This window comes from Hylobates moloch, unplaced genomic scaffold (genome assembly GCF_009828535.3).
Source record: "Hylobates moloch isolate HMO894 unplaced genomic scaffold, HMol_V3 SCAFFOLD_19, whole genome shotgun sequence".
Taxonomy (NCBI): domain Eukaryota; kingdom Metazoa; phylum Chordata; class Mammalia; order Primates; family Hylobatidae; genus Hylobates; species Hylobates moloch.
This window is the reverse complement of record NW_026652294.1, coordinates 65,803,918-65,827,750: the sequence shown is the minus strand read 5'-3', so window position 1 is coordinate 65,827,750 and position 23,833 is coordinate 65,803,918. Positions and strand designations below refer to the sequence as shown.

The 23,833-nt window shown below is 37.5% G+C and overlaps 1 protein-coding gene and 1 long non-coding RNA gene across 3 annotated transcripts in view; one reads left to right on the top strand and one right to left on the bottom strand.

Annotated features, from left to right (window-relative positions):
- Positions 1-780: 780 nt before the first annotated feature.
- The window catches only part of LURAP1L (leucine rich adaptor protein 1 like), a 48,812-nt gene continuing 25,759 nt past the window's right edge, over positions 781-23,833 (top strand). The window contains exon 1 of the mRNA XM_032138592.2: positions 781-1,464. Coding sequence (XP_031994483.1) covers positions 1,141-1,464 — 324 coding nt within the window. The 5' untranslated portion in view covers positions 781-1,140. The remainder of the gene's footprint in view (positions 1,465-23,833) is intronic.
- Positions 5,069-23,833, bottom strand: part of LOC131381986 (uncharacterized) — a 38,867-nt gene continuing 20,102 nt past the window's right edge. For both annotated transcript variants that reach the window (XR_009211113.1, XR_009211112.1), the window contains exons 2-3: positions 16,140-16,232; positions 5,069-5,808 (exon numbers count right to left, since the gene is read on the bottom strand). This is a non-coding gene — a long non-coding RNA (uncharacterized LOC131381986). The remainder of the gene's footprint in view (positions 5,809-16,139; positions 16,233-23,833) is intronic.

Genomic DNA, 23,833 nt, shown 5'->3' with positions numbered 1-23,833 from the left:
TCTGGCTATTTAATTTTTCACTTTTGTTTGCATACTGTAACAGTTGGCAGGATAATTAATTTTGATTGTACATTTCCACTGAACTTTTGATGAAATTGTTTCACTCTTTTTATTAGTATAAAATTATTTGGAAAGTCTTCTAAAGAGAGGTTTTGTTTGTTTGTCCTTTGAGGAGGGTAGAGAGATGGGAAACGAAGACACCAAATATAAAGTCATTCCTCTACCTCTCATTTTAAAACCTGTTTTAAAGGTTGTAGCTAGTCAGGAAAACCGAAAAATCAACTGGTATTCCTAACTAAAGCAGGACTTTGAAACTGTGCTACTAGCGACAGGGTTGGGAAAATTCCTCTTGCTCTTCTTGTCTGTGATATACGGTAGAAGGGTTGGTCCTGGTTTGGTCCACCTGCCAGCGGAGTTTAAAGTTTCCGAGGCTCAGAGGAACACAATGACTTGGATCAAACAGCCTAAATGGGAAGAAGGACATTTTTGCTGCATCAAGGAAGCCGTTAAACTCCTGCTAAGCTAACTAGCTCTTTTTTATGCGTCCATGCACAAGACCGAACTCCTCTTTCACTGACCAGAGATTATTTCTGACAATCCAGGATATCCCGAAAGCTTGGAGACATATGGCTGGAAAATGAAACGACCCAGGACATCGTTTCTGGCTGCATCATTATTTTGTGTCACGTAGTACCAGATGGGCAGTCAGTGAACAGCGCAGGGATGTGAGCGGACGGTTTTATAATGTGAAAATTTTCCCTTGGTAAAGCTAAAACAGATTTCATTTCCCTCTCTTTTCTTTCACGACTTCCCCCTCTTTATTCCCCCTCTCTCTGCAATATCAGTGAACTCAACTTTGCAGTGAGGTGGCCAGAAAGAGAGAGAATGAGGCGATCTTGATCATCTTAGTGTCGGAGGAGTCGCAGCGGACCGGGAACTGCAGCTGCGACCCCCCGCGTCCTGTGCGGATTTCAGGGCTGATACCGCGTAGGCGGTTATGGAAAGGACGGTACACCGGGCACGCGGAGGATAGAGACCCTGGCGCCCGGAGAGGTCTGCTGATTTCGCAGCAGCCTTCGAAGCCGTGGCTGCCTCTCATCTGCTGCGTTTTATTACCATTATCGCCGTTCCCGAAAAGTCATGGAAGACGGCCCGCTGCCAGACCTCAGAGACATCGAGCTGAAGCTGGGGCGCAAAGTACCCGAGAGTCTAGTGCGCTCTCTCCGTGGGGAGGAGCCGGTTCCCAGGGAAAGGGACAGGGACCCCTGCGGAGAGAGCGGTGGTGGCGGAGGGAGCGGTGGTGGCGGCGGCGGCGGCTGCAGTAGCAGCAGCAGCTACTGCAGCTTCCCTCCCTCCTTGTCGTCCTCCTCTTCGTCCTCCCCAACCTCTGGCTCCCCACGAGGTAGCCACTCTAGCGCCCTGGAGAGGCTAGAAACCAAGCTTCACCTCCTCAGGCAAGAGATGGTGAGTGTGGTGCGCCAGCCGCGGGGGCTGGGACCTGGGCTGGGCCAAAAGATGGGGAGATCTGAGAATGGGGCTGGGAGAGAGGACAGCAGGGGCTGCAGAGAGGAGCGCTGGGCGCGTGGGAAATGCTGGGTGGAGGAACGAGCAGGGGGCGCTCATCCAGAGGCAGCTGCTGCGAGGCTTGTTTACCACGGACTTTGCTCGGTCACGGCTGCAAAGACAGCACAGCCGGCTGGCTCCACTCTGTGTACTTTCGGACAGCGCCGAGTCACTGCGCCGGGCTCTATTTAGCTGCCAGCCCGTAGCCTCTTAGGCACCAGCCCGTTGAGAGTTTGCAGTTATTGCACCCATCTAAGGCCTGCTGTGTGCTGTTAACACTTCGGGTAGGTTCAAAAGTGGCTAAGTCCAATGCACTTACTGCAAAAATACTTCCTGGTTTGCTGGGAGGTGGCGTGGCAGGGTCCTTGCAGCCCTCCCTCCCAGCTCACCCTTCCACCAGTACCGCTCCGCCCTCCTGCCCTCCCTTCTTGGTGCAGCAGCGGCAGCTGTTCCAAGGCCACTGTTGAGCAGATTCTCCACAGCTGGTTCTGAAAACAATGGCCCACTCGTCCTTGATGTACTTATGAATAGCTTGTTTCACTGTTTTGATCCCAGCGAGCAGGTGATCCCCAGGCCCAGGGATCTGCTAAGGACCATCTCCCACCCTTCTCCCTCAAGTCTCAATCTGCAGTTGTTTTCCCTGCTGTTTGCAAACGTTTGCCTGAGCATAGGACAATGAGACAAGTACAAGGTCTAAAAATACTCATTCTGGATGTATTTAGACTAAGACACTATTTACTTGCCATGAGCTCTTGGGCATGTCACTGCACTTCTGTAGACCTCCGTGAATTTGATGAGCTCGTTAGAGAAAATGATCCCTCCCTAAGTTCTTTGAAGAAACCAACCACAAAGCAACAGCATTTTCTATTAGCTTGGGGATGAGGAAAGTTGCAACAGTGGGCCTCAAAAAGAGGGAATAATTTCATTAAATTAACTTCACAGTTGCTTTTGATTTGCTTCAAAGTAGGCTAGGAGATTTCTATCACTCCGACAGGAATGCTGGAAATCATTTCTATCATTCTATCGTTTAGTTACTATAGAGTTCAATCGTTTAGTGATTATTATTTTTTAGGTTGGACAAAAATTTAAGGAAAACCCTTAGGTACATAATGGAGAAGCTGGAAAGTGGAAGGCATCTTGATGAGTTTGCAAAATAGATGAAAAGATAAAATGGAAAAGATGACAAACAAGCAGGTCAGGGAATGCCTGATACCGTATCACAAAGATCAGACATACGTGTGGAGACAAACAGGTAAAACTATTTTCTACAGGAAAATTCCTTGTACAAGGAATTAAGAATGTTGCTAACTCTGCAAATTAAGGACTTAATATGAGGGATGAAGACATCAAGGAGATGAGGAAATTTTATTCCTAACCATGTCTTCCATAATTTTGCCCATGGAATGTTAATATATTCACTTAATCTAATAAATAAATATGTTGAAACATATTTTCTTACTCTGTAGCTCACTGATAGCACATCAAAGACAATACTGTCCTTTTGCTGGACACTCAGACACAATTTAGAGTATTTATATATAATTCGAAAACAGTAACATTTCCAAAAACTGATGAACCCCACCCTGTCCCAGGGAATGATTGGTATGTATGTGAAGATCATTTTCTGACAAAAATAATTACGTTCCACTTAGGATGCACAATCATGCTGTCCTGTAGAGAAATCACAAGTTTTGTGAGAATTTTTAAACTGATGATGTCTATTTCCATGGTAACATGAGTATACATTTTACCTTCTATTGTAGTGATGAGTCACAATTAGTCTTTTTTTATAGGTTGGTGGAAAAGTAATTGATGTTTTTCCATTGCTTTTAATGGCAACCACAACTACTTTTGCACCAACCTAATATTTATTAAGACTTTACTTTTTTGAGACAAAATTTCTGAAACTGGGATTCATGTTGAGAGTCTCTAAGGTCCCTGATAATTTGTCGCATTTGTTGTTGTTTTTTGGAGAATATTTCATCACTACTCAAATGATGGTTCTCTGGTCTGGTGGAAGCTTCATAAGCTTTGAAGCCAGATAAGCCAGGGTTTCAGACAAGTCTAGAGCAAGTCAGGATATCAATAAGACCCAATAGGATGTCAGGGCTGCCTGTCTAGGGAGACACTTAGCTTATCTTCCCTGGCAAAAAGGCTTGTCCCGCTCTCTGTGGCCCTTATTCTAGTCGTGGCTTTTTCACTCACTAGTGTGTGGCATTGCACAAGTTATAGAACCACTCTGAGACTCAGCTTTCCTGTTAACATAGGAATAAGAGCATCTCCATTAAGGCATTTTAAGAATTCAGTGAAATAATATAAGAAAAACAACTATTACATAGATACTCAAAAACAGTAAGGATGCTGGCAGTAATGAGCATTACATCAATGACATGGGTTCTGTTGATCTTACAAAAGCAGCCCTACATGGATAATGTGGCTTTGGGACTGATGAAGGTCTAGATGTCTTCTCCACCAAACTGACTCTATCATGGCATCTCCCATGTCATCAGATACTCTCTGTAGAGATGATGTTTCCAAACAAACTCACAAACAAAATATGTGTAGGCTTCCCTAGCTTCAGTTCAACTGGAAATCTTGATTTTTATTTTAGATTTAACTTTTATTAAACACATGCTATGTGCTAAGCATGCTGCTGATTGAAGTAGCACGTATGAAAGAATTGTAGAGCCTAATGTCAGGTAGTCCAGGAAATCTGAGGAACTTGAACCAATGCAGTAGCCCACCTTATCCATGGGAGATATGTTCCAAGACCTCCAATGGATGCTTGAAACTGTGGATAGCACCAAAGCCTCTACAGACTGTTTAGTCCTATGCATACGTACCTATTATACAGTTTAACTTATAAATCAGTCGCAGTAAGAGATTAACAATAATAATAATAAAATAAAACAGTGTATTGCTATGTGAATGTCTCTCTCTCTCACTATCTCTCTCTCTCTCTCATTCTCTCACTCCCTCTCTCTCTCAAAATACTATAATATTTTCAGACTGCAGTTGACTGTGGGTAACTAAAACCACTAAAGCAAAGCCATAGATAAGGGTGTACTACTATATTTGGTTACTTTGGTGAGACTTTACTATGTGTAAGACACTGTGCTGGTTAAACATTTTATATGTATTATCCCGTTGAAACCTTACAATTTTTTTTTTTTTTTTTTTGAGACAGAGTCTGGCCCTGTCGCCCAGGCTGGAATGCAGTGGTGCAATCTCGGCTCACTGCAAGCTCCGCCTCCCAGGTTAAGGCCATTCTCCTGCCTCAGCCTCCCAAGTATCTGGGACTACAGGCACCTGCAACCATGCCCGGCTAATTTTTTGTATTTTTAGTAGAGACGGGGTTTCACGGTGTTAGCCAGGATGGTCTCGATCTCGTGATTGAGACCTCGTGATCCGCCTGCCACCGCCTCCCAAAGTGCTGGGATTACAGGCATGAGCCACCGCGTCCGGCTGAAACCTTATAATCTTTTAACTGAATGTAATTGTCACCACAATTTTATAGATAAAGCCTCGAGGTTTATTGAGCTAATGCTCAAGATAGTAAGGGGAGGAGCCAGGCTGAGGTCAGAATCTGAGATTTTAACCATGCTATGCTGTCACTTCTTACACTTTAGAATACCTCCATGCTCATGTGGACACCCAGGAACAAAATGAATATTTCTATTCTTCTTCCAGAATTTCAAAACATTAAACATGTTAAACTGTATTTTTGTTTACCATAAGCCTTCCCAGGAGGAACAAGCACTAAACACAGTCTCTGGCTTAGGATTTGGATGAACATATTCAAAAGCCATCTGCTTCCCAGCAATCATAATCATACCCTTTCCTTTTGGCCACTGTCACCAAGATCTCCAGTAGTACTTCCTCTCAGTCCACAAGAACTGCCACGAGCAGTTCAAGGTTCTCCTGACATGACCAGTTCAAGTTTTAGAGCTCAATAATATTCATGATGTAGGAGTATCAAGAGCTTTTCATTGGTAGTATTTTAGTTCCCCAAGAGATTCTGTTCAGGATAAAACTTAGACCTTAGGTAACTCCCTAGAAAGAACTAGAAACTTGGAATCCTGACACCATCTTGTGTTCATTTAAGCAGTACTTTCAAATTGCTGTTCTTCCAACAGGAACTCAGTTATCCTCTTCTTCTCAAATGATATCAGTTGCACAGCGCTGTGTGGTGACTTGCCAGGTGTGTGGTTGAAAACACGTCCATCCGAATTGTGCTCATGTAAACTGCACTCATAGAATTCACAAGGAAAACAAAACAAGGTTGTATTTTCAAGCGTACGTTTCAAAAGTCTCGATCTTAGACCTCTAAATTAAACCTGAATTATTCATTTTCTTAAAAAGGGGCTAAACACTGTGGTGGATGTTGAGATATAACTAGGACAGTATTATTTCATTTTACAGATAAGGAAACTATGGCTTACAGAGATTAATTAACTATGATTCCCAGCCCGTCATTCAAACAAGAACCACTGTGAGCCTGGCTATCTGCTTGATCCAAAATAATCCCAAACTATACTATATCGATGCACTATGAAATGTGCCCGTTTACTGTGAATGAACATTTTTATAGTAATTTCATCACATACCTACCAATGGATCTTTTGTCATTTCTTTAAAAATATTGTTTCTTTTTTAAAAAAAATAAATGTTTCTCATTGTAAAACTTCCAATAATACAGTAATAAATTGTATAAATAAGAAGAAAAGTTCACTTAATCTTACTCCTCTCCATTTTACTCTATACTCCAGAGGAAATACTGCTGACATTTTGTTTGTTTGTTTAATCCATGAGCTCAGCCATTAATCATATCTTTGTGTTACAAACATTCCAATTATACTCTTTTAATTATTATTATTATTATTATTATTATTATTATTATTAGTTTTATTATTTGAGACAGAGTTTCGCTCTTGTTGCCCAGGCTGGAGTGCAATGGCACAATCTCAGCTCACCGCAACCTCTGCCTCCTAGGTTCAAGCGATTCTCCTGCCTCAGCCTCCCGAGTAGCTGGGATTACAGGCATGTGCCACTACGCCCGGCTAATTTTGTATTTTTAGTGGAGACGGGGTTTCTCCATGTTGGTCAGGCTGGTCTGGAACTCCTGACCTCAGGTGATCTGCCTGCCTCGGCCTCCTAAAGTGCTGGGATTACAGGCGTGAGCCACTGTGCCCGGCCCCTTTTAGTTATTTTTTAAATGTACAATAAATTATTGTTGACTGTAGTCACCCTGTTGTACTATCAAAAGTTAGCTCTTATTCATTCTTTCTAACTATATTAATGTATCCATTAACCATTCCACTTCCCCCCAGCTCACTACCCCTTCACAGCCTCTGGTAACCATCATTGTACTCCCTAGCTCCATGAGTTCAATTGTTTTCAGTTTTAGCTCCCACAAATAAGTGAGACCATGCCAAGTTTGTCTTTCTGTGCCTGACTTATTTCACTTGTCATGAAATCCTCCACTTCCATCCATGTTGTTGCAAACGACAGATTCTCATTCTTTTTTCTGGCTGATTAGTACTCTATTGCATGTACATACATTTTCCTTATCCATTTGTCTGTTGATGGACACAGGTTTGCTTGTAAATCTTAGCTATTGTGAATAGTGCTGCAATAGACACAGGAGTGAAGATATCTATTTGATATATTGATTTCCTTTCTCTTGAGTATATACCTAGTAGTGGGATTGCTGGATTATGTATTAGTTCTATTTTTTTATTTTTTTGAGGAATCTTGAAACTGTTCTCCCTAGTGGCTATGCTAATGTACATTCCCACCAACAGTGTACAAGGGTTCCCTTTTGTCCATATCCTCACCGGCATTAATTATTGTTTGTTGTTTGGATAAAAGCCATTTTAACTGGGGTGAGATAATATTTCATTGTAGTTTTGATTTGCATTTCTCTGGTGATCAATGATGTTGAGCACTTTTGAATATACCTGATTGTCATTTGGATGTCTTTTGAGAAATGTCTGTTCAGATCTTTTGTCCATTTTTTAATCAGATTATTAGACATTTTTCCTACTGAGTTGTTTGAGCTACTTATATATTCTGGCAATTAATTCCTTATCAGATGGGTAGTTTGCAAATATTTTCTCCCATTTCATGGGTTGTCTCTCCACTTTGTTGGTTGTTTCTTTTGCTGTGCAGAAGTTTTTAACTTGATGTGATCCCATTTTTCCATTTTTGCTTTGGTTGCCTATGCTTATGGATATTCCTCAAGAAGTCCTTGTCCAGAGCAATGTTATAGAGAGTTTTCCCAATGTCTTCTTTTAGTACTTTTATGTTTTAGATGTAAGTCTTTGATTAGATTTTGTATATGGCAAGAGATAGGGGTCTAGTTTTATTCTTCTGCATATGGATATGTAGTTTTGCCAGTCCCATTTATTGAAGAGACTATCTTTTCTCCAGTGTATGTTCTTGGCATCTTTGTGAAAAATGAGTTCACTGTAGGTATGTGAATTTGTTTCTCGGTTCTCCATTTTGTTCCATTGCTCAATGTGTCTGTTTTTATGCCAGGATCATGCTGTTTTGGTTACTGTGATTCTGTAGTATAATCTGAAGTCAGTTTTGTCCTTTTCGCTCGGGATGACTTTGGCTATTCAGGTTCTTTTCTGATCCCATATAAATTTTAGGATATTTTTTTCTATTTCTGTGAAAAATGTTACTGGTATTTTGATAAGGATTACATTGAATCCATAGATTGCTTTGAGTAGTACGAACATTTAAAAAATGTTGATCTTCCAGTCCATGAACATGGAATATCTTTTCATCTTTTTGTGTCTTACTCAATTTCTTGCATCAGTATTTTATAGTATTCACTGTAGAGATCTTTTACTTCTTTAGTTAAATCCTAGGTGTTTAATTTTATTTGCAGTTATTTTAAATGGGATTACTTTCTTGATTGCTTTTTCAGATTGTTTGCTGTTGGCATATAGAAATGCTACTGATTTTTATGTTAATTTTGTATCCTACAACTTTACTCAACTTATCAGTTCTAATAATTTCTTGGTGGAGTCTTTAGGGTTTTCCATATGTAAGATTATATCATTTGCAAATAAGAATAATTTGACTTTTTTCTTCCCAATTTGGATGCCCTTTATTTCTTTTTCTTGTCTGATTGCTCTTTCTAGGACTTCCAGTGCTATGCTGATAAACAGTGATGAAGTGGGCAACCTCATTATTTCCAGACCTTAGAGGAAAGGCTTTCAGTTTTTCCTCTTTCAGTATGATACTAGCTGTAGGTCTGTCTTATATGGCTTTTATTGTGTAGTGATACATTCTTTCTATACCCAGTTTTTTTAGTTTTCATCATAAAGAGATGCCAAATTTTATCAAATGCTTTTCCAGTATCAACTGAAATTATCATATGGTTTATTCCTTCATTCTATTGATATGATGTATCACATTGGTGGATTTGCATATGTTGAACAGTCCTTGCATCCCTGGGATAAATTCCACTTGGTCACGATGCATGATTATCTTAATGTGTTGTTGAATTAGGTTCACTATTATTTTGATGTGGATTTTTGCATCAGTGATATTGGCTTATCCTTTCTCTTTTTTTTTGATATGTCTTTGTTTGATTTTGATATCAGGGTAATACTGGCCTAATAGAAAGAGTTTGGAAGTATTCCCTCCTCTGTTTTTTGGAATACTTTGAGTAGGATTTTTCTTCTTTAAATGTTTGGTAAAATTCAGCAATGAAGCTATGAGGTCCTGGGCTTTTTTTTTTTTTTTTTTTAAATAATTTTGGATGCTTCATTCTTTTTTACTCTTTTATTTTGTCTCCCTCACTGTATATTTTCAATTAGCATGTCTTCAAGCTCATAATGCTTCCTTCTTCTTGATCAATTCTGTGATTGAGACTCAAATGCATTCTTCAGTATGTCAATTCAACTGTTCAGCTCCAGAATTTCAGCTTGATTTCTAAAAATTATTTCAGTCTAACTTACATTTCATTTTACATTTTCATTATGGATAAGATACTGAATTCTTTCTCTCTGTGATCTTGATTTGTTAGCTTCCCAAACCAGCTATTTTGAGTTATCTGTCTGAAAGGTCACATATCTCTGTCACTCTGGGATTGGTTACTGGTGCCCTTATTTAGTTCATTTGGTAAGGTCATGTTTTCCTAAATGATCTTGATGCTTGTGAGTGTTCATCAATGTCTGGGCATTGACAAGTGAGGTATTTATTGTAGTCTTCATAGTCTGGGCTTGCTTGTACCTGTCCTTCTTGGGAAGGCTTTAAAGAAGTATTTAAAGAAAATTGAGTGTTCAGATCTAAGTATTTGCCTATTGCAGCCATATCTGCCCAAGCCCAATAATAGTATGACTCTTGCAGACTAACAGAGGTAGCACTTTGGCGGCTTGGGGTACTATATGACAGAATTCCCTGGATTACCAAGTAGAGACTCTTGTTCTCTTACTTTACCCCAAACAAACAAGTTTCTCTCTGTGCTGAGCTTCCTAGAGTTGGAGGAGGGGTGACACGAGCACCTCTGTGGCCACCACTACTGCAACTGTGCTGAGTCAGACCTAAAGCCACCATAGTACTTGGTCTTACCCAAGGCCTGTGACAACTATTGCCTGGTCACCACTGATGTTTATTTAAGGCCCAAGGGCTCTTTAGTCAGCAGGTGGTGAATCATTCTAAACTTGTACTTTTCCCTTCAAGGTGGGGAGTTCCCTTCTGGCCCAGGGTGGGTGTAGAAATGCTGTCCAGGAGGGAGGATCTGGAGTCAGGAACTTTAGGAATCTAGAATCTACTTGGTGCTTTATTTTACTGTAGCTGAGCTGATACCCAAATTCTGAGACAAAGTCTTTTTTACTCTCCTCTCTTATTTCCTCAGGCAGAAGGAGTTTCTCCTCATGGCCACCACTGCCCTAGACCCATGGCAAGTACTGCCTGGCTACCACTGATGTTTACTCAAGGCCCAAAGGCTCTTTTTCAGCTTGTGGTGAATCTTGCCAGGCCTGGTTATCTCCCTTCAGGGCAGTTGGTTCCCTTCTGGCCCAGGGTGTGTCTAGAAACGTCTGTTGTCCGGGAGCTAGGGCCTGGCATGGGGGCTCCAGGACTCTGCTTGGTGTTTTATTTTACTATGGCTGAGCTAGGATTTAAGTTACAAGACAAAGTCCTCTTTACTCTCCCCTGTTTTCAAACAGAAGGCGTCTCTGCCAAAACTGCGAGCTGCACTGTCTGGGGCTGGGGGAGGGGGTGACGCAAGCACTCCCTTGGCTGGCCCAGCTGATGTCTCACTAGGTCCTGCATACCCTAAGTCTACTGGCTCTGAGCCCAGCACAGCACCAGAACTTGCCTGGGAACTTTCCTCCTTGAAAGGCCTAGGCTACCTTTCAAGTTTATTTATGACCCCAGAGCACTTTAGCCTGCAGTGTTGGTGCTAGTCGGAACTCAAATTCTGACTGCTGCCATAGAAAATTCCCCTCTAGCTAGGTCCAATCTGAATGCTCCCAGTGTGGGAGCTAGCTGAATTCTGCCCTGTATTGCTTTGCTTTGCACTGTGACAGTTAGCACTGAGTTCCAATGCAAAGTCCCATAATCACTGTATTCTCCCTCCCTCAAGCACACAGATATTCTATCTCTGCAGTGCTGCACTGCTAGGAGATGGGGGAGGAGCTGTGTAAGCAATACGAGAGTCTTTTCTGCCCTCTTCAGTGCCTTCTTCCTTGATATGATGTTAAAACCGGTTACTGTGATTGTTCACCTGATACTTGGTTCTTATGAAGGTACTTTCTTGTTTAGATAGTTGTTCAACTTCATGTTTCTGTGGGGGTGACAGTTGCTGTAGGGTTCTATTCAGCCATCTTGCTCCACTTCTCTCAAATCTTTTTTCATGTCTTTGCCTGCATATATTTGCATTTTACATACAGACATAATGTTGATATGTTTGGATATCACTTTTCTTATTTTACATAATATTTTTTATATTACCTGGCATTTATTAGATGATTACAATACAACACATAATATTTCAAACACTTGTCAAGTATTATGTCATTTCATTCTCATGTGTCACCCACTTATGAGGTGGACACTATGGAGTGTTAGATAATATAAACAAATTACTGACAGAGCTTAAGAAATTCTTACCTAGTAAAATTTTATCTTATTCTGTCACTTCTCCTATACAAATCCCAACTAGTTACTAATTATGTAGAAAAGGTAATTACTTCTTTTTTATAAGTGATTATTCAAACACTTAATAGTTCTTTTCTAAAGCGGATTCTGTTTACAGAGATCTGACTTAATCAGAACATTGCATTCTTCAATAAAAAAAATTAAAAGCCTTCAAACTGGACTGAACTTCAATTACACATCATTTTTAATGTAATTCAGTGATTCTTTTTCTGACAATAATATTAATGAACCCTCTAAAATTAGATTAAATGGCTAACATGTATATATATGACATATATATATATATATAAAAAACCTTGTGCCTTAAGTCTTTATGGCTCAAAATCATCTTAGATTTACTTATGATAAAAATCTTCTTAGATTTGCTCATCTGGGATGTTCATGATAACAAAACAGATTCTGTTCTTAGAGATCAGACATCATCAGAATATTTGATTCCTCAATTGAAGACACAATATCTCTCAAATAGGCTCTTATGAGAGAGTGATGTGTAAAACTAGAACTATAATATATAACTAACTATTGTGACCTCTCTTTGCTGGCCCACACTGTGGAAAGTTAAACGATTGGGAAAGCATAGAATCGAGGCAAGAGTAAAATAAGAATTTACTTGTCTCCTGATAACAATTGGACCCACCATTTCATTTGGCAGGTTCAGATTTTTCTCTCTTTTTGGTGAGCAGAATAAAATTGTTATGCTTATGCCCACCTTAGTAAATTCATAAAAAGATTCTGACACAAGTGTCTGTAACAGTGAACTGTTACAGCTCATTATTAAAATGATACATACTACTACTAAAACATACAAGAGTACAAAAGTATTTAAAGTAGAAGATAATAGTTCTTCACATTCCTCTTTCCAATTCCCATTCCCTAGAGATGATTCTATGATGTCTTGTGTACCTTCCTGGAAATGTTCTAAATGCATACAACCATATCTAGTTTTATCTATACCTTAGCTGTAATTATAGACATATAATTGTGTATGTCTAAATTTTAAAAGTGAAATTCTGAGAAGTTCATGATGCAGCCATTTTTCTAGGTTCAGCAAATACTCTGCTATTGTTTATATATATATATGTATACGTATATATGTATATGTGTATATATATATGTATATGTGTGTGTATATATATATGCAGTTGGCCTCAAAGTGCAACTTAAAATGCTGTGACTTTGAATAGATTATTGCCAAAGGACACCATTCAGAGAGAGTTAGTCTATTAGTATAAAAAAAATGCAGCTGATGAGGCAAAGAGACAGAATCAGTAATCTCCAGAAACAGGCAACAGCATCATAGGACCATAGCATGGAAAGAAACTTGAGAGGTTATCCAGACAAATTCTCTACTCTCATCCTAGCCAGTTGATCATCAACCTTTGGTTGAACTTCTTCAGCAATGAGCACTTCTCTGGCTCCCAAGGCACACCATTTCATTTTCAGATACTTCTATTCAGTATATTTGTTAATTGACATTCCAGTTGTTCCTCAAAAGCCAATTCCATAATCATTCACCATGGGACAAAAAATACTTCAGCGTGTGTGCCTGAAAGTCATAGGTTCATAATTCACTATGGAAGCTTTGTTGAGTATTAAAAACATAGAAAGCTCAGCCAGACACAGTGGCTCACGCCTGTAATTCCAGCACTTTGGGGGTTGAGGCAGGTAGATCACTAGAAGTTAGGAATTCGAGACCAGCGGGGCCAACATGGTGAAACCCCATCTCTGCTAAAAATACAAAAATTAGCTGGGTGTGGTGGCGGGCAACTGTAATCCCAGCTACTCAGGAGGCTGAAGCAGGAGAATCGCATGAACCCAGGACGCAGAGGTTGCAATGAACCAACATGGCACCAGTGCTTTCTAGCCTTGGTGATAGAGCAAAACAAGAACGAGAGAAAGAGAGTGAAAGAAAGAAAGAAAGAAGAAAGAAAGAGAGAGAACGAAAGAAAGAAAGAAAGAAAGAAAGAAAGAAAGAAAGAAAGAAAGAAAGAAAGAAAGAAAGAAAAGCTCAATGTGTTTCTCATAGGTTTGTACGTATATGACTAAAATAAAAGACTTTCAGGCATTTGTTGCAAAATGAGAAAAGAATGATGATGCCTTGCCTTGGCAAGGATGGAAATAAATGAGCACTCTTCTGCACTACTGCTAGAAGTATACGTTCAAAAGCACCTTTAAAGGTAAACTGACACTATATTTTTAAAAAAAGAAAAATAAAAAATATACTCCTTAATTTGGCAATTCTGCTACCAGTAACAATGTAGAAATTTATCCTATAGAAATAATAATGAATTGGTACAAAAAGGTAGTTAGTGTATACATTTGGTATAATGTATAATTAAGAAAACTGGAATGACCTAAATGGCCAATAATGGCAAATATGTTATTTATGTGAATATGATAGAAATTTATGTAGCTATTAAAATTATGTTGTAAAAGTTATTTATGGAACAGAGAGAATGGTTATGGTTGTATAAAGCATAGAACAAAAAGCTCGAATGAAATACCCTATGATGTTAACAGTGATATCATTGAATGATAAGGTTAGGGCTATAGGTTACTTTCTTTTTCTTAAGCTCCTTTATTTTGTCCAGTTTCTCTACACTAAGTACATATTATAATTTGGTAAGAAAAACTATTTTGAGGTCAGGAGTTCAAGACCAGCCTGGACAACAAAGTGAGACCCTATATCTATAATTTTTTTTTTTTTTAATAAGCAGGGTGCAGTGGAATTTGCCTTAGTCTCAGCTTCTCAGGAGGCAAGGGCAGGAGGATCTCTGGAGCCCAGTAGTCCAAGATCACAGTGAGCCATGATTGCACCACTGCATTCCAGGCTGAATGATGACAGAGTGAGATTGAGATCCTGCCTCCCCCAGCACCCCCGCCAAGAAAAAGAAAAGAAAAGAAAAAATATTGATAGGTAAATAGATACAATAAAAATAAAAAATTAGGGCTTTGGAATAAGGTAGAGTATAATTCAAGGAATCACAGCTCTGTGTTTTTCTAGAGGTGTGCTTTTAAGCACTCAATGTAAATAATGAGATGATATGTGTAAAGTAGCTGAGATTCTGTCTGCTAAATAGTAACTACTTATTAAGCATTAGTGTTTTTGCTCTTCCCATTTGATTAGTGGTTTATCTCTTTGGCTCAGGAAAAGATGAGACCAGAATTTTTCCTACCCTTTCTCTTTCTTCCTTTTATCTTATTTCATAGAAGGGTGAATGACAATATACAAATAACTTGTTTTCCTGAACATGCTACATCAGCGTCCCTAAATTTGGTATTGAGTGCCCCTGCACAGATGCAGCACCTGGAGTGATTAGTGCCCAAGTAAGAATTAGCCATTTAAGGTTCAGAATGCCCTCTCTTTATAGAATCAGGTGAATTAATAACCAATTGACTCTTTATGATTTTAGCCGTATTGGCTAATGCCATATGGACAGGTCTATCACAGGAAGGCAAGGGAGTTGACAACTACTTTAAGAAATATTTACAAACCATTTCTTCATAGGGCATATGGGAGCCTGATGCTTCTTACCAGAAATAGATGAATAAAATAGGACTCAGATAGATGTTCATATAGGTTTTTAGAAAAGAAATAGTCTTTGCCCAGAGAGCAGAAAAGATTACAAACAAATGAAGACTACAGATAAAGCCCTTTTTAGGATTATGCAGGAACCATGGACAAGAATCTGAGACCATACTTTAGTCTTATACTATTTTTTAATGTGATGATAAAATTGTATTGCAAATAAATAATAATACACAAGAAGCCACCAAGTATAACTTAATTTTATCATTTAGATTGGTGATTTTAGTCACACTGTAAAATGTAATGACTTATGATAAAGTAAATTTTATGCATTGACAAAAATCTTTCTGCAGTTAGGTCATGTTATTTTTTAAAAATACTTATAAGTCTCTGGGGCTAAAGATTTCCAAAGAGTGAGTCTGTGGACAAAATTCTCTATACATGACTTCATCTGTCACTTTCCTATTGTGCCAAATTTTAGGCTCTCTCTCTTATCTTGGTTAATAATATTGCTCACTATCTTTTTCTCCTGCACCATAATCACCTTAGGACAGAGCTGTGACTAATCAATGCTTGTATGTCCTTAATGCCTGGCCAATTATTTAGGGACTAAGCATTTATTTAATTACTGAATTAAAGTATTCCTTAATCCTGCTTCTATTTTTTTGTGTTTGGACTACACTAGCAACATTTGCTTTTTTGTAGTGGATCATAGAAACCCAATGCCTCCTCTGCATCTCACCAGCCAAACTCAGTCATCTGGAACTTAGGTTCCTGGTTAAAGAAAGACTAAAATATATTTCCTCTGTCTATTATTGTAGCGATTCACTAAAAACAAAAAAATAAAGAAAAGGAGATTTACTACCTGCTTTGAAATGCTGCAGGAGAATTTCTCGTTGGTTGCAGGGCCTGCTCTTTCCTCAGATATTGTCACTCTCAGGAGCCATCGTTCTCGGAGCTGTTGGAAGAGTATAGAAATGAAAGGCAGTATTTTTTTTTTTTTCATCCCTAAGTGCACAAAGTATATGTACATGTTAGTTTTTGGCATCTTCTTTTACTATTCTAAATGAGGTTTTGAAGTTTTAGGATTAGAAGAAAGAAATTACAAGAAAAAAACATTATTTGTAGCATTGCATATTACACATATTGACAAATGGTAAAGTCTGTGTGGTTTTAGCTGAAAATAAATAGACATTTAATTTGGTAGCCTAATTTATTACCTAAGTATCATTAATCACTAGGGCATTAATTCCCTGACTATCCTTGGCACAGCACTCAGTATAGACTTGGCAACTTCTGATTGAAATGTGACTTGGGCACATTGTACCTGAGATGTCTGAAGCAGTTGTTAGCAAGCTTATAGTGAGCATCATATCAGCAGTGTTCACATAAGTAAGATGGATGAATGAAATGAGGAAGATTAGGTTTCCTGAGTGTTCATTATAGGATTCTAGAATTAGAATGAATTTTAAGGAATCTACCTGATTTTCTCTTTGTTATTTGAAAACAGATCCAAAATATGAAAAATGGCTACCACATACTGTAGTGTTGCAACAAAACCAGCAGCTGTGTGGGTTTCCCCCTAGAAATTTTTGTCTCTACGTGAACTTTTTAAATACCCATTTTCCCAAAGGCATCCGTTTTACCACCTTGCAAGAAGCTACAGTACATACAATATTGCTGGTTTAATCTCAGTATTTTTTATTTATATCATCCAGAGGAGGATTTCCTACTAAGTGGTAGGCATTTTAAAATTTTTGTTTTGAAATAATTCCAGACTTTACATAAAAATTGCAAAAGAGTACCAAAAATCACTGTATATCCCTTATCCAGATTCCCCCAAATGTAAACATTTTATATTGACCCTTCTCATTCTCCCCCTCCCTCCCCTCTCTCTCCTTCTCTCTCTCTCCTGCCCTCCTCCCTTCTTTTTACACACACAGACACACACATACACACACACACACACACACTTTTTCTTAAACATTTTTCAACTTTCTTAAGAAATTTGCACATGATATCACTGTTCCTCAAAATACTTCAGTGAGCATTCCCCCTCTCCAAAAGAACAGCTGTGGGACATAAATGTTGTCCTTCGTCCATCCTGTGTACACTGTTGTCACACAATTAATGCCACAATTAATGACTTACATCACTTTATTTCTGCTGACTTCAGACCTGTCCTAGGAACACTTTTCAATAGAGCTCTGCAAGTGGTCACCTCCCTTAAATCAGAAACATACCTGAGGCCAGCATTCAGGTAGATAATACAAGTGGGTCTGCCTGAAGTATAGGAGGGTTGATTAGAAGAACATGCCTTTAATTTCCCACCTTTCTATTGGATTAATGCCAGAAATTCACTTCTCAGAGCTTCTGACCCATATGAAAATATAGTAGCTGGGAAGTTTGGGATTATACGTGGTATTTAGTAAATATATTTTGAATGTTAGATGAAGTAACAAAACTATTGCCTTGCAATAGCTGTATGGAAGCAAGAATTCTGAGAACCAGTTTTGTCAGAAGAGGAAAGTGAGAATGAAAGACACAGGGAAAGAAATAATTTCTTAGCACTTTTGTCTAAAAAAAAAGATTTCTCCTGTGAGACATTATTTTGCATTGTACATATTTTTCATAGTGTACAAAGCACTTTGATGTGTGCCACATCTTCTTTCCTTCGTCCTGAAGTTATGAGGGTACAATGATTAAATAATGAATGTAACATTTGCAGCATACATTTAAATAGAATATTTGCAGCGTATATTTGCTAGGATAGAGTATTTGTCCAATAAATGTGTCTATTGATAATGGCCTTCTCCCTGATGTTATAGTTGCTTGGTCAAGGAAGTGAAGAATCAAACTATGCTATCACTATTACCATAAACTACATTAGATTTACTTTTTAAAATTCATAAAAACTCCTTTTGGAGATTATATTTAGTACTGAAATCCACATATTAAATTCACTCTTGAAAAATATCCACTTGTTTTTTCTTGAATCTGGCTATGATTCGTGTTTTTCAGGAATCCTGACCCTGACAACCCTGAGAAATGAAACAGAATTTTATCATTTATATTTGTGCTTCTTTTTAAATTTGCTTTTGTGTTTGCTTTGTAATGTAGTGCTAATTCCAATTATTCCTTATTTGGAAGTTTCTAAAAATTAGTTTGAAGATGCCAGAATAATTATGCGAGAAGAAACTTAGAATAACTAAGAGATTTATGGTCTTCTCTATATATGTGTTTTTGTCAGTCGGGAAAAATGAACTAAAATATGAGAAGGACGATTCCGGTAGTCACTGGGCCCATGCTGATTAACCCAGATTGCATGTTACCTTAGTAGGGGTCAAACTTACAATGATCTAGAAGTAGATCTTGAAATTTCCCCTACTCTGTCTCATCTCCCTCCCTCCAATTATCATCCTTCAGTAGCCTGAGAAATTATAAAATAAAGTTACCACCCCGTCCAACCAATGTGCATTCTGCTTCAGGGCAATCTTATACCACAGAGAAATGAAATCTTGATTTTCTATACCAATATGTTTAATATAAAACAACTATTTTCTTAGATGTCTGTTTTGATATGATTTAGGTTATCACTTAATGAAGTTGATACTTATCAGTGTACTTATATTTGTTGTCCATGACTTAACCTTATAGAATTAGACCGATGCATGTCTTGTCTTTCCTGCTAGGCATTTTTTGGACTTGTTTGGTTACTCAACAGCCGTGTTTTTTATTGCCCTCCTTTCCAACAATGTTACAATTTACATATACAAGTGGGATTATAAGAGACTAATTCTGTAAAAGGTGGAACACATATTCAGTGAAGCAATTGACTATTTCCACTCGAAGTTCAAATCTTACGTGGATTCATACATGATATGATCAAAAATTTTGAGATCTTAATGACCATTGTGCATTATGCTAAAGACAGTGAAAAGCTGCTTCAAATGGTATCCCATCTAGTCATAGTACAAAGAAATCTCTTTAGTGAACAGTAGCTTTACTTAGTACCAAAGATGGAAAACCACCATGCTTTGAAGAGTGGTTCCTGCACAAAATGGAACTGCGGAAACATTTGGATTTAATTAATTAATAAAATGAGCTCAAAATATGGTCATTAGTCGTCAATAAATAAATAACAAGGCTTAATTCAAAAAATGCATGCTGCTTTCTGTGTTAGAGGCTTTTAAATAATTATAGCACAAACTTGTTATTGGCATTAATAAACAAGTCTGTTGAAATGATTATTGTTAGAGTCAAAACCATTAACCATTAATTAATCCTCCTAGGAGTAATATCAGATGTCCACATTGTTGAGTTTAAAATGGAGATACAGAGACTGAGTGATTCACAGTGGACAAAAACAAAGACAGCTTTCCCCCCTTCCTAAACTGGTTGTTCCAAGTGCCATGCAGCAGCCAATATAAATAGAGAAAATGTATTTCCATGTATACTTTCATTCCAAAAGTCCAAACATCATTACTGAGAATGCTCAGTAATCTCATAACATTAAATGTTGGGTCATTTTTATTTGTTTTCAGTCTTAAGACAAATGGATTCTATTTGGATTGCACCCAATTCTGTTACTTTTTTTTAATATCATTAAGTTGATTTTGTGTCAACAAGATCAAATAACTTGAAAAACTTACGCTCTACATGAAAATTCCCCAATGTACTTTTGTAAACAAAACTTGGAGTTACTCAAGTGTATTAACTCTTCTGAGAACAAATAAAATGAGTTAAGTATATGCTGAGAATGTCAGATTTGTTCATACACTTGGAAATGAATTTAACAAGAATCATTTGCCATCTCTATGACCATACGCATGAAATTAATTTTGCCTCAGCCAAAAATCTTGTTTGCTACAATTAAACACTGATGATGCAAATCTATAGTAAATATACATATTTCCAAATCCTCACTCCTTGTTGAGCAACTGAGACAGATGAAACTCTCAGCTGCACACCATTTAGCTACATAAATGTCCACACTTTGGACATTACTCCCCATCTCTGCTTGTAGAAGTGTTTGTGTGATAGGCATCAAGTGACTAAAGATATATTTTTAGGCATCAACTATATTCAATTCTTGTGATAATCCCCAGAAGTAATACAGATGATGTGGAAGATATGTATTTCACGTTACTTACTAATCATCAGGTAAGTAAAGATATGTATTTCACGTTACTTACTAATCATCAGGTAAGTAAAGAATGAGGTTGCTACTAAAAGAATTTAACCTCCATGATATAGAAAACTCTTGTTTAATCTCAGAGGTCCCATGGTCTGTAATAAAATATAATTTTGATATGAAAGAAATTATATCATAGTCATTTAACGCTATGCTGGGGAAGCTGGTCAATTGCTTATCAATTTACAACCCAAGCCCCATCTCAGTTTCTCAGACTTGCCCTGTGCATTCTTGCCCCTTAACATGTGTAGATGACGTTGCTTTTGCCTGGGTCTTTCTTCCTGTCCCACCCCTATTTCCTACACTTTTTGTAGTTAACTCTAACTTGTTATCCTTCAGGTCACACCACTGATCATCGTATATATCTTACTAGACTATCAGTTCTTTCATGGCTAGAACCAGGTCCAGTTCATTCCATCTTTAATGTTTAGACAAGTGTAAGAGGTCAGTATTGGAGGAATAAATTAATAATGTATTAATAATAAATTAATTAATTATCTAGAAATTTCTTTCTTCAAGAAATTCCTTCTAGAAAAATCTTCCTTCAAGGAAGTGATTAGAGAAATAGGATAGCTGTAGGTAGTGGTAATAAGGTAGTGATAAGCACGGATTGCCTAGGAAACCACAGTGAGATTGATTGAGACAGTTGTGATGGTTATGTTGGAGTTAATGAAAACAAGACTGAAAAGGTAAAATAAGCCTAATTAATACAGAATACTGAATGCCAAGCTAAGAAGTTTGAACATGGTTTGAAAGGCAACATGACCACTTGTAGTTCTTATGTTAGGGAAGTGATACAGTGAAAGTTGTCTTGTATTTTGGCACACTTACTCTATTTTTTTCTTGAGTACCAAACAATTCTCTTCTTGAGTACCAAACGGTCTCCATGTGTTTTTTATATTTTGGGATCATTAAGGGATGTTGTACTTTTGGAATAGTCATAAACAAGAAAGCACACTGTTGATTACTGAGGAATGAACATATGCAGTAAGATTAAAAATGACAAAAATATTTTTGGAACAAAAATAGGAAGAAAGTGAGAAGATTCTACTAGTATAAGATAAATAAATATTTTTAAAAGTTTGTTTTCTTCCTATCAGGTGTAATTCTACAATTACACAGATTTTTATGATTTCATAGTATCCTCTCAATAAATTAATCATGAATGCTTGTAACCTTTATTACTGTGTTGATGTTTTCTAAACAAATATTTAAATGTTTTAATCATCCAAATAACATTTATCTATGATTTCCCATTTATATAATTCTGTATGTTCATAATGGTTTCATTTTATAATTAAAGATCTTTTCTGTTGAAGTGCAATGTACACTCCTGATAAATATTTTAAATTACATAAAATATAAAGAATAGTGACAAAAAAACACCATTGCATTATCCAGAGGCCATTTTTGTTACCATTTTTTAAAAATTTTATTCAAGGATTTATCTTTTGTAATTTTTTGCGTTGTTGAAATTATAATTTATAACTTGTATCTTTTTGTAGTGCCTCCTTCTTTGCTTAACATTGTGTTATAAACCCTTCCCTGTGTTATTTTTCTAAACCTCATTTGTATTTCCTGGAAAATATTCTATTTTATGTGCACTGCTCTAATACTGGATATTTAACTTGTTTCTTATACTTTGTTGTGATATGCTTTTCCACATTTCAGGTTATTTCTGTGATAATTTATAAGCTGGAGGAATATACCTCATTCCTTTTACGATAAAATTTTGCAATTCTTGATTTATTTTTCTTTTGTCACCTGAATATTCTAATAGTTTTTTTTTTTAAAAGAGTGCATAAATGCTGTATTTACTGAGCTCTCACATAGAGGCGAAGAAGCAGGTTAAGCATGTGAACTTCAGAGCCAAGCTGGGACTGAATCCCAGCCCCTTCACTTTCTAGTTGTATGACTTGAGTAAGTTACTTGAGTAACTTGCTTGGGTAAGTTATCTTCAAACTGCAGTTTGAAGATAATCATTTCTACCATTTAAGGTTTCAGTAAGATTAGGTGGGGATGGGGGGAAGTATTTAAAGTACCTGTCATTGTACCTGGCACTTGTGCTTTATTAAAGGCTAGAAGTTATTGTTTATGCTATTATTATCGTTGGGGTTCTTTCTTGTCACTATGAAAGTCAACATGGGTTAAAAACTTCTGCATGGGATTACCAAACAAAAGCAATAAGAAAAACAACATACACATTATCAATAACCAAAACCCCCACTACCTCTGAAATGCATTGCTACCAGGACTCTTCCTATTTCTGTGATCCACCAAGAGCTTTACTTATGGAAACTATACTTATTTCCTAGAATGCAATACATCACCACCCACTGCTCCTTACCCTACTTCCTGAGCAGGGAACTGTGATAACTACAAAACCAGCCTAGAAAGATACTACTGCTATGGTTGAAGAGTGACACTAGGAATCACACTGCGATTACTTTATAAAAGCAGCACATACAAAATGTTAGGAGGTACCGATGCCAAGTTTTAGCTGGCTAAAAACTTATATTTCTGAATCAGATAATAGACACTGGAGAAGGAAAAAACAGACCTTTTTACAACTTTGGGTGTGGGATAGATATTAAACAATATGGATTGTATTTTTTAACCTGTATCCACCATGATTTTCATTATTAGCAGAAAATTATCTCAAATTCTAGTAATAGTTTGACCAAAAGTTTGAGCTTTTATTATTGTAACTTTGTTTTTTTATCTGTATTATAACTTAGGAAAAGCTTTTGGATTTTATTTTAACTTCAGAAAGTTCTCTAAGGATTTTATTTAAGAATTACATATTTGCTTTAATAGAGAAATATCAAATAAACCCAAAAGAGCTTTTTAAACAAATTCTTTTTTTTCTTTTCTTTTTTTTTTTTTTTTTTTTGAGACGGAGTCTCGCTCTGTCACCCAGGCTGGAGTGCAGTGGCGCAGTCTCGGCTCACTGCAAGCTCCGCCTCCCAGGTTCACGCCATTCTCCTGCCTCAGCCTCTCCAAGTAGCTGGGACTACAGGCGCCCGCCACCACGCCCGGCTAATTTTTTGTATTTTTAGTAGAGACGGGGTTTCATCGTGGTCTCGATCTCCTGACCTCGTGATCCGCCCACCTCAGCCTCCCAAAGTGCTGGGATTACAAGCGTGAGCCACCGCACCCGGCCGCTTTTAAAACAAATTCATACCCAAGGGAAAACATAATTTGACATTATCTTTGTTAATTATAGGGCAAACAGTTATATCCAATAAAATCCAGCTATTATTTAGTTTCACGTGTATTCGAACATAAATTCTTTTTGCTTGTTTTCTTTTTTATCTTCTGAGTTTATGAATTATAAACTCATGAAGTTTATGGAACCAACTTCA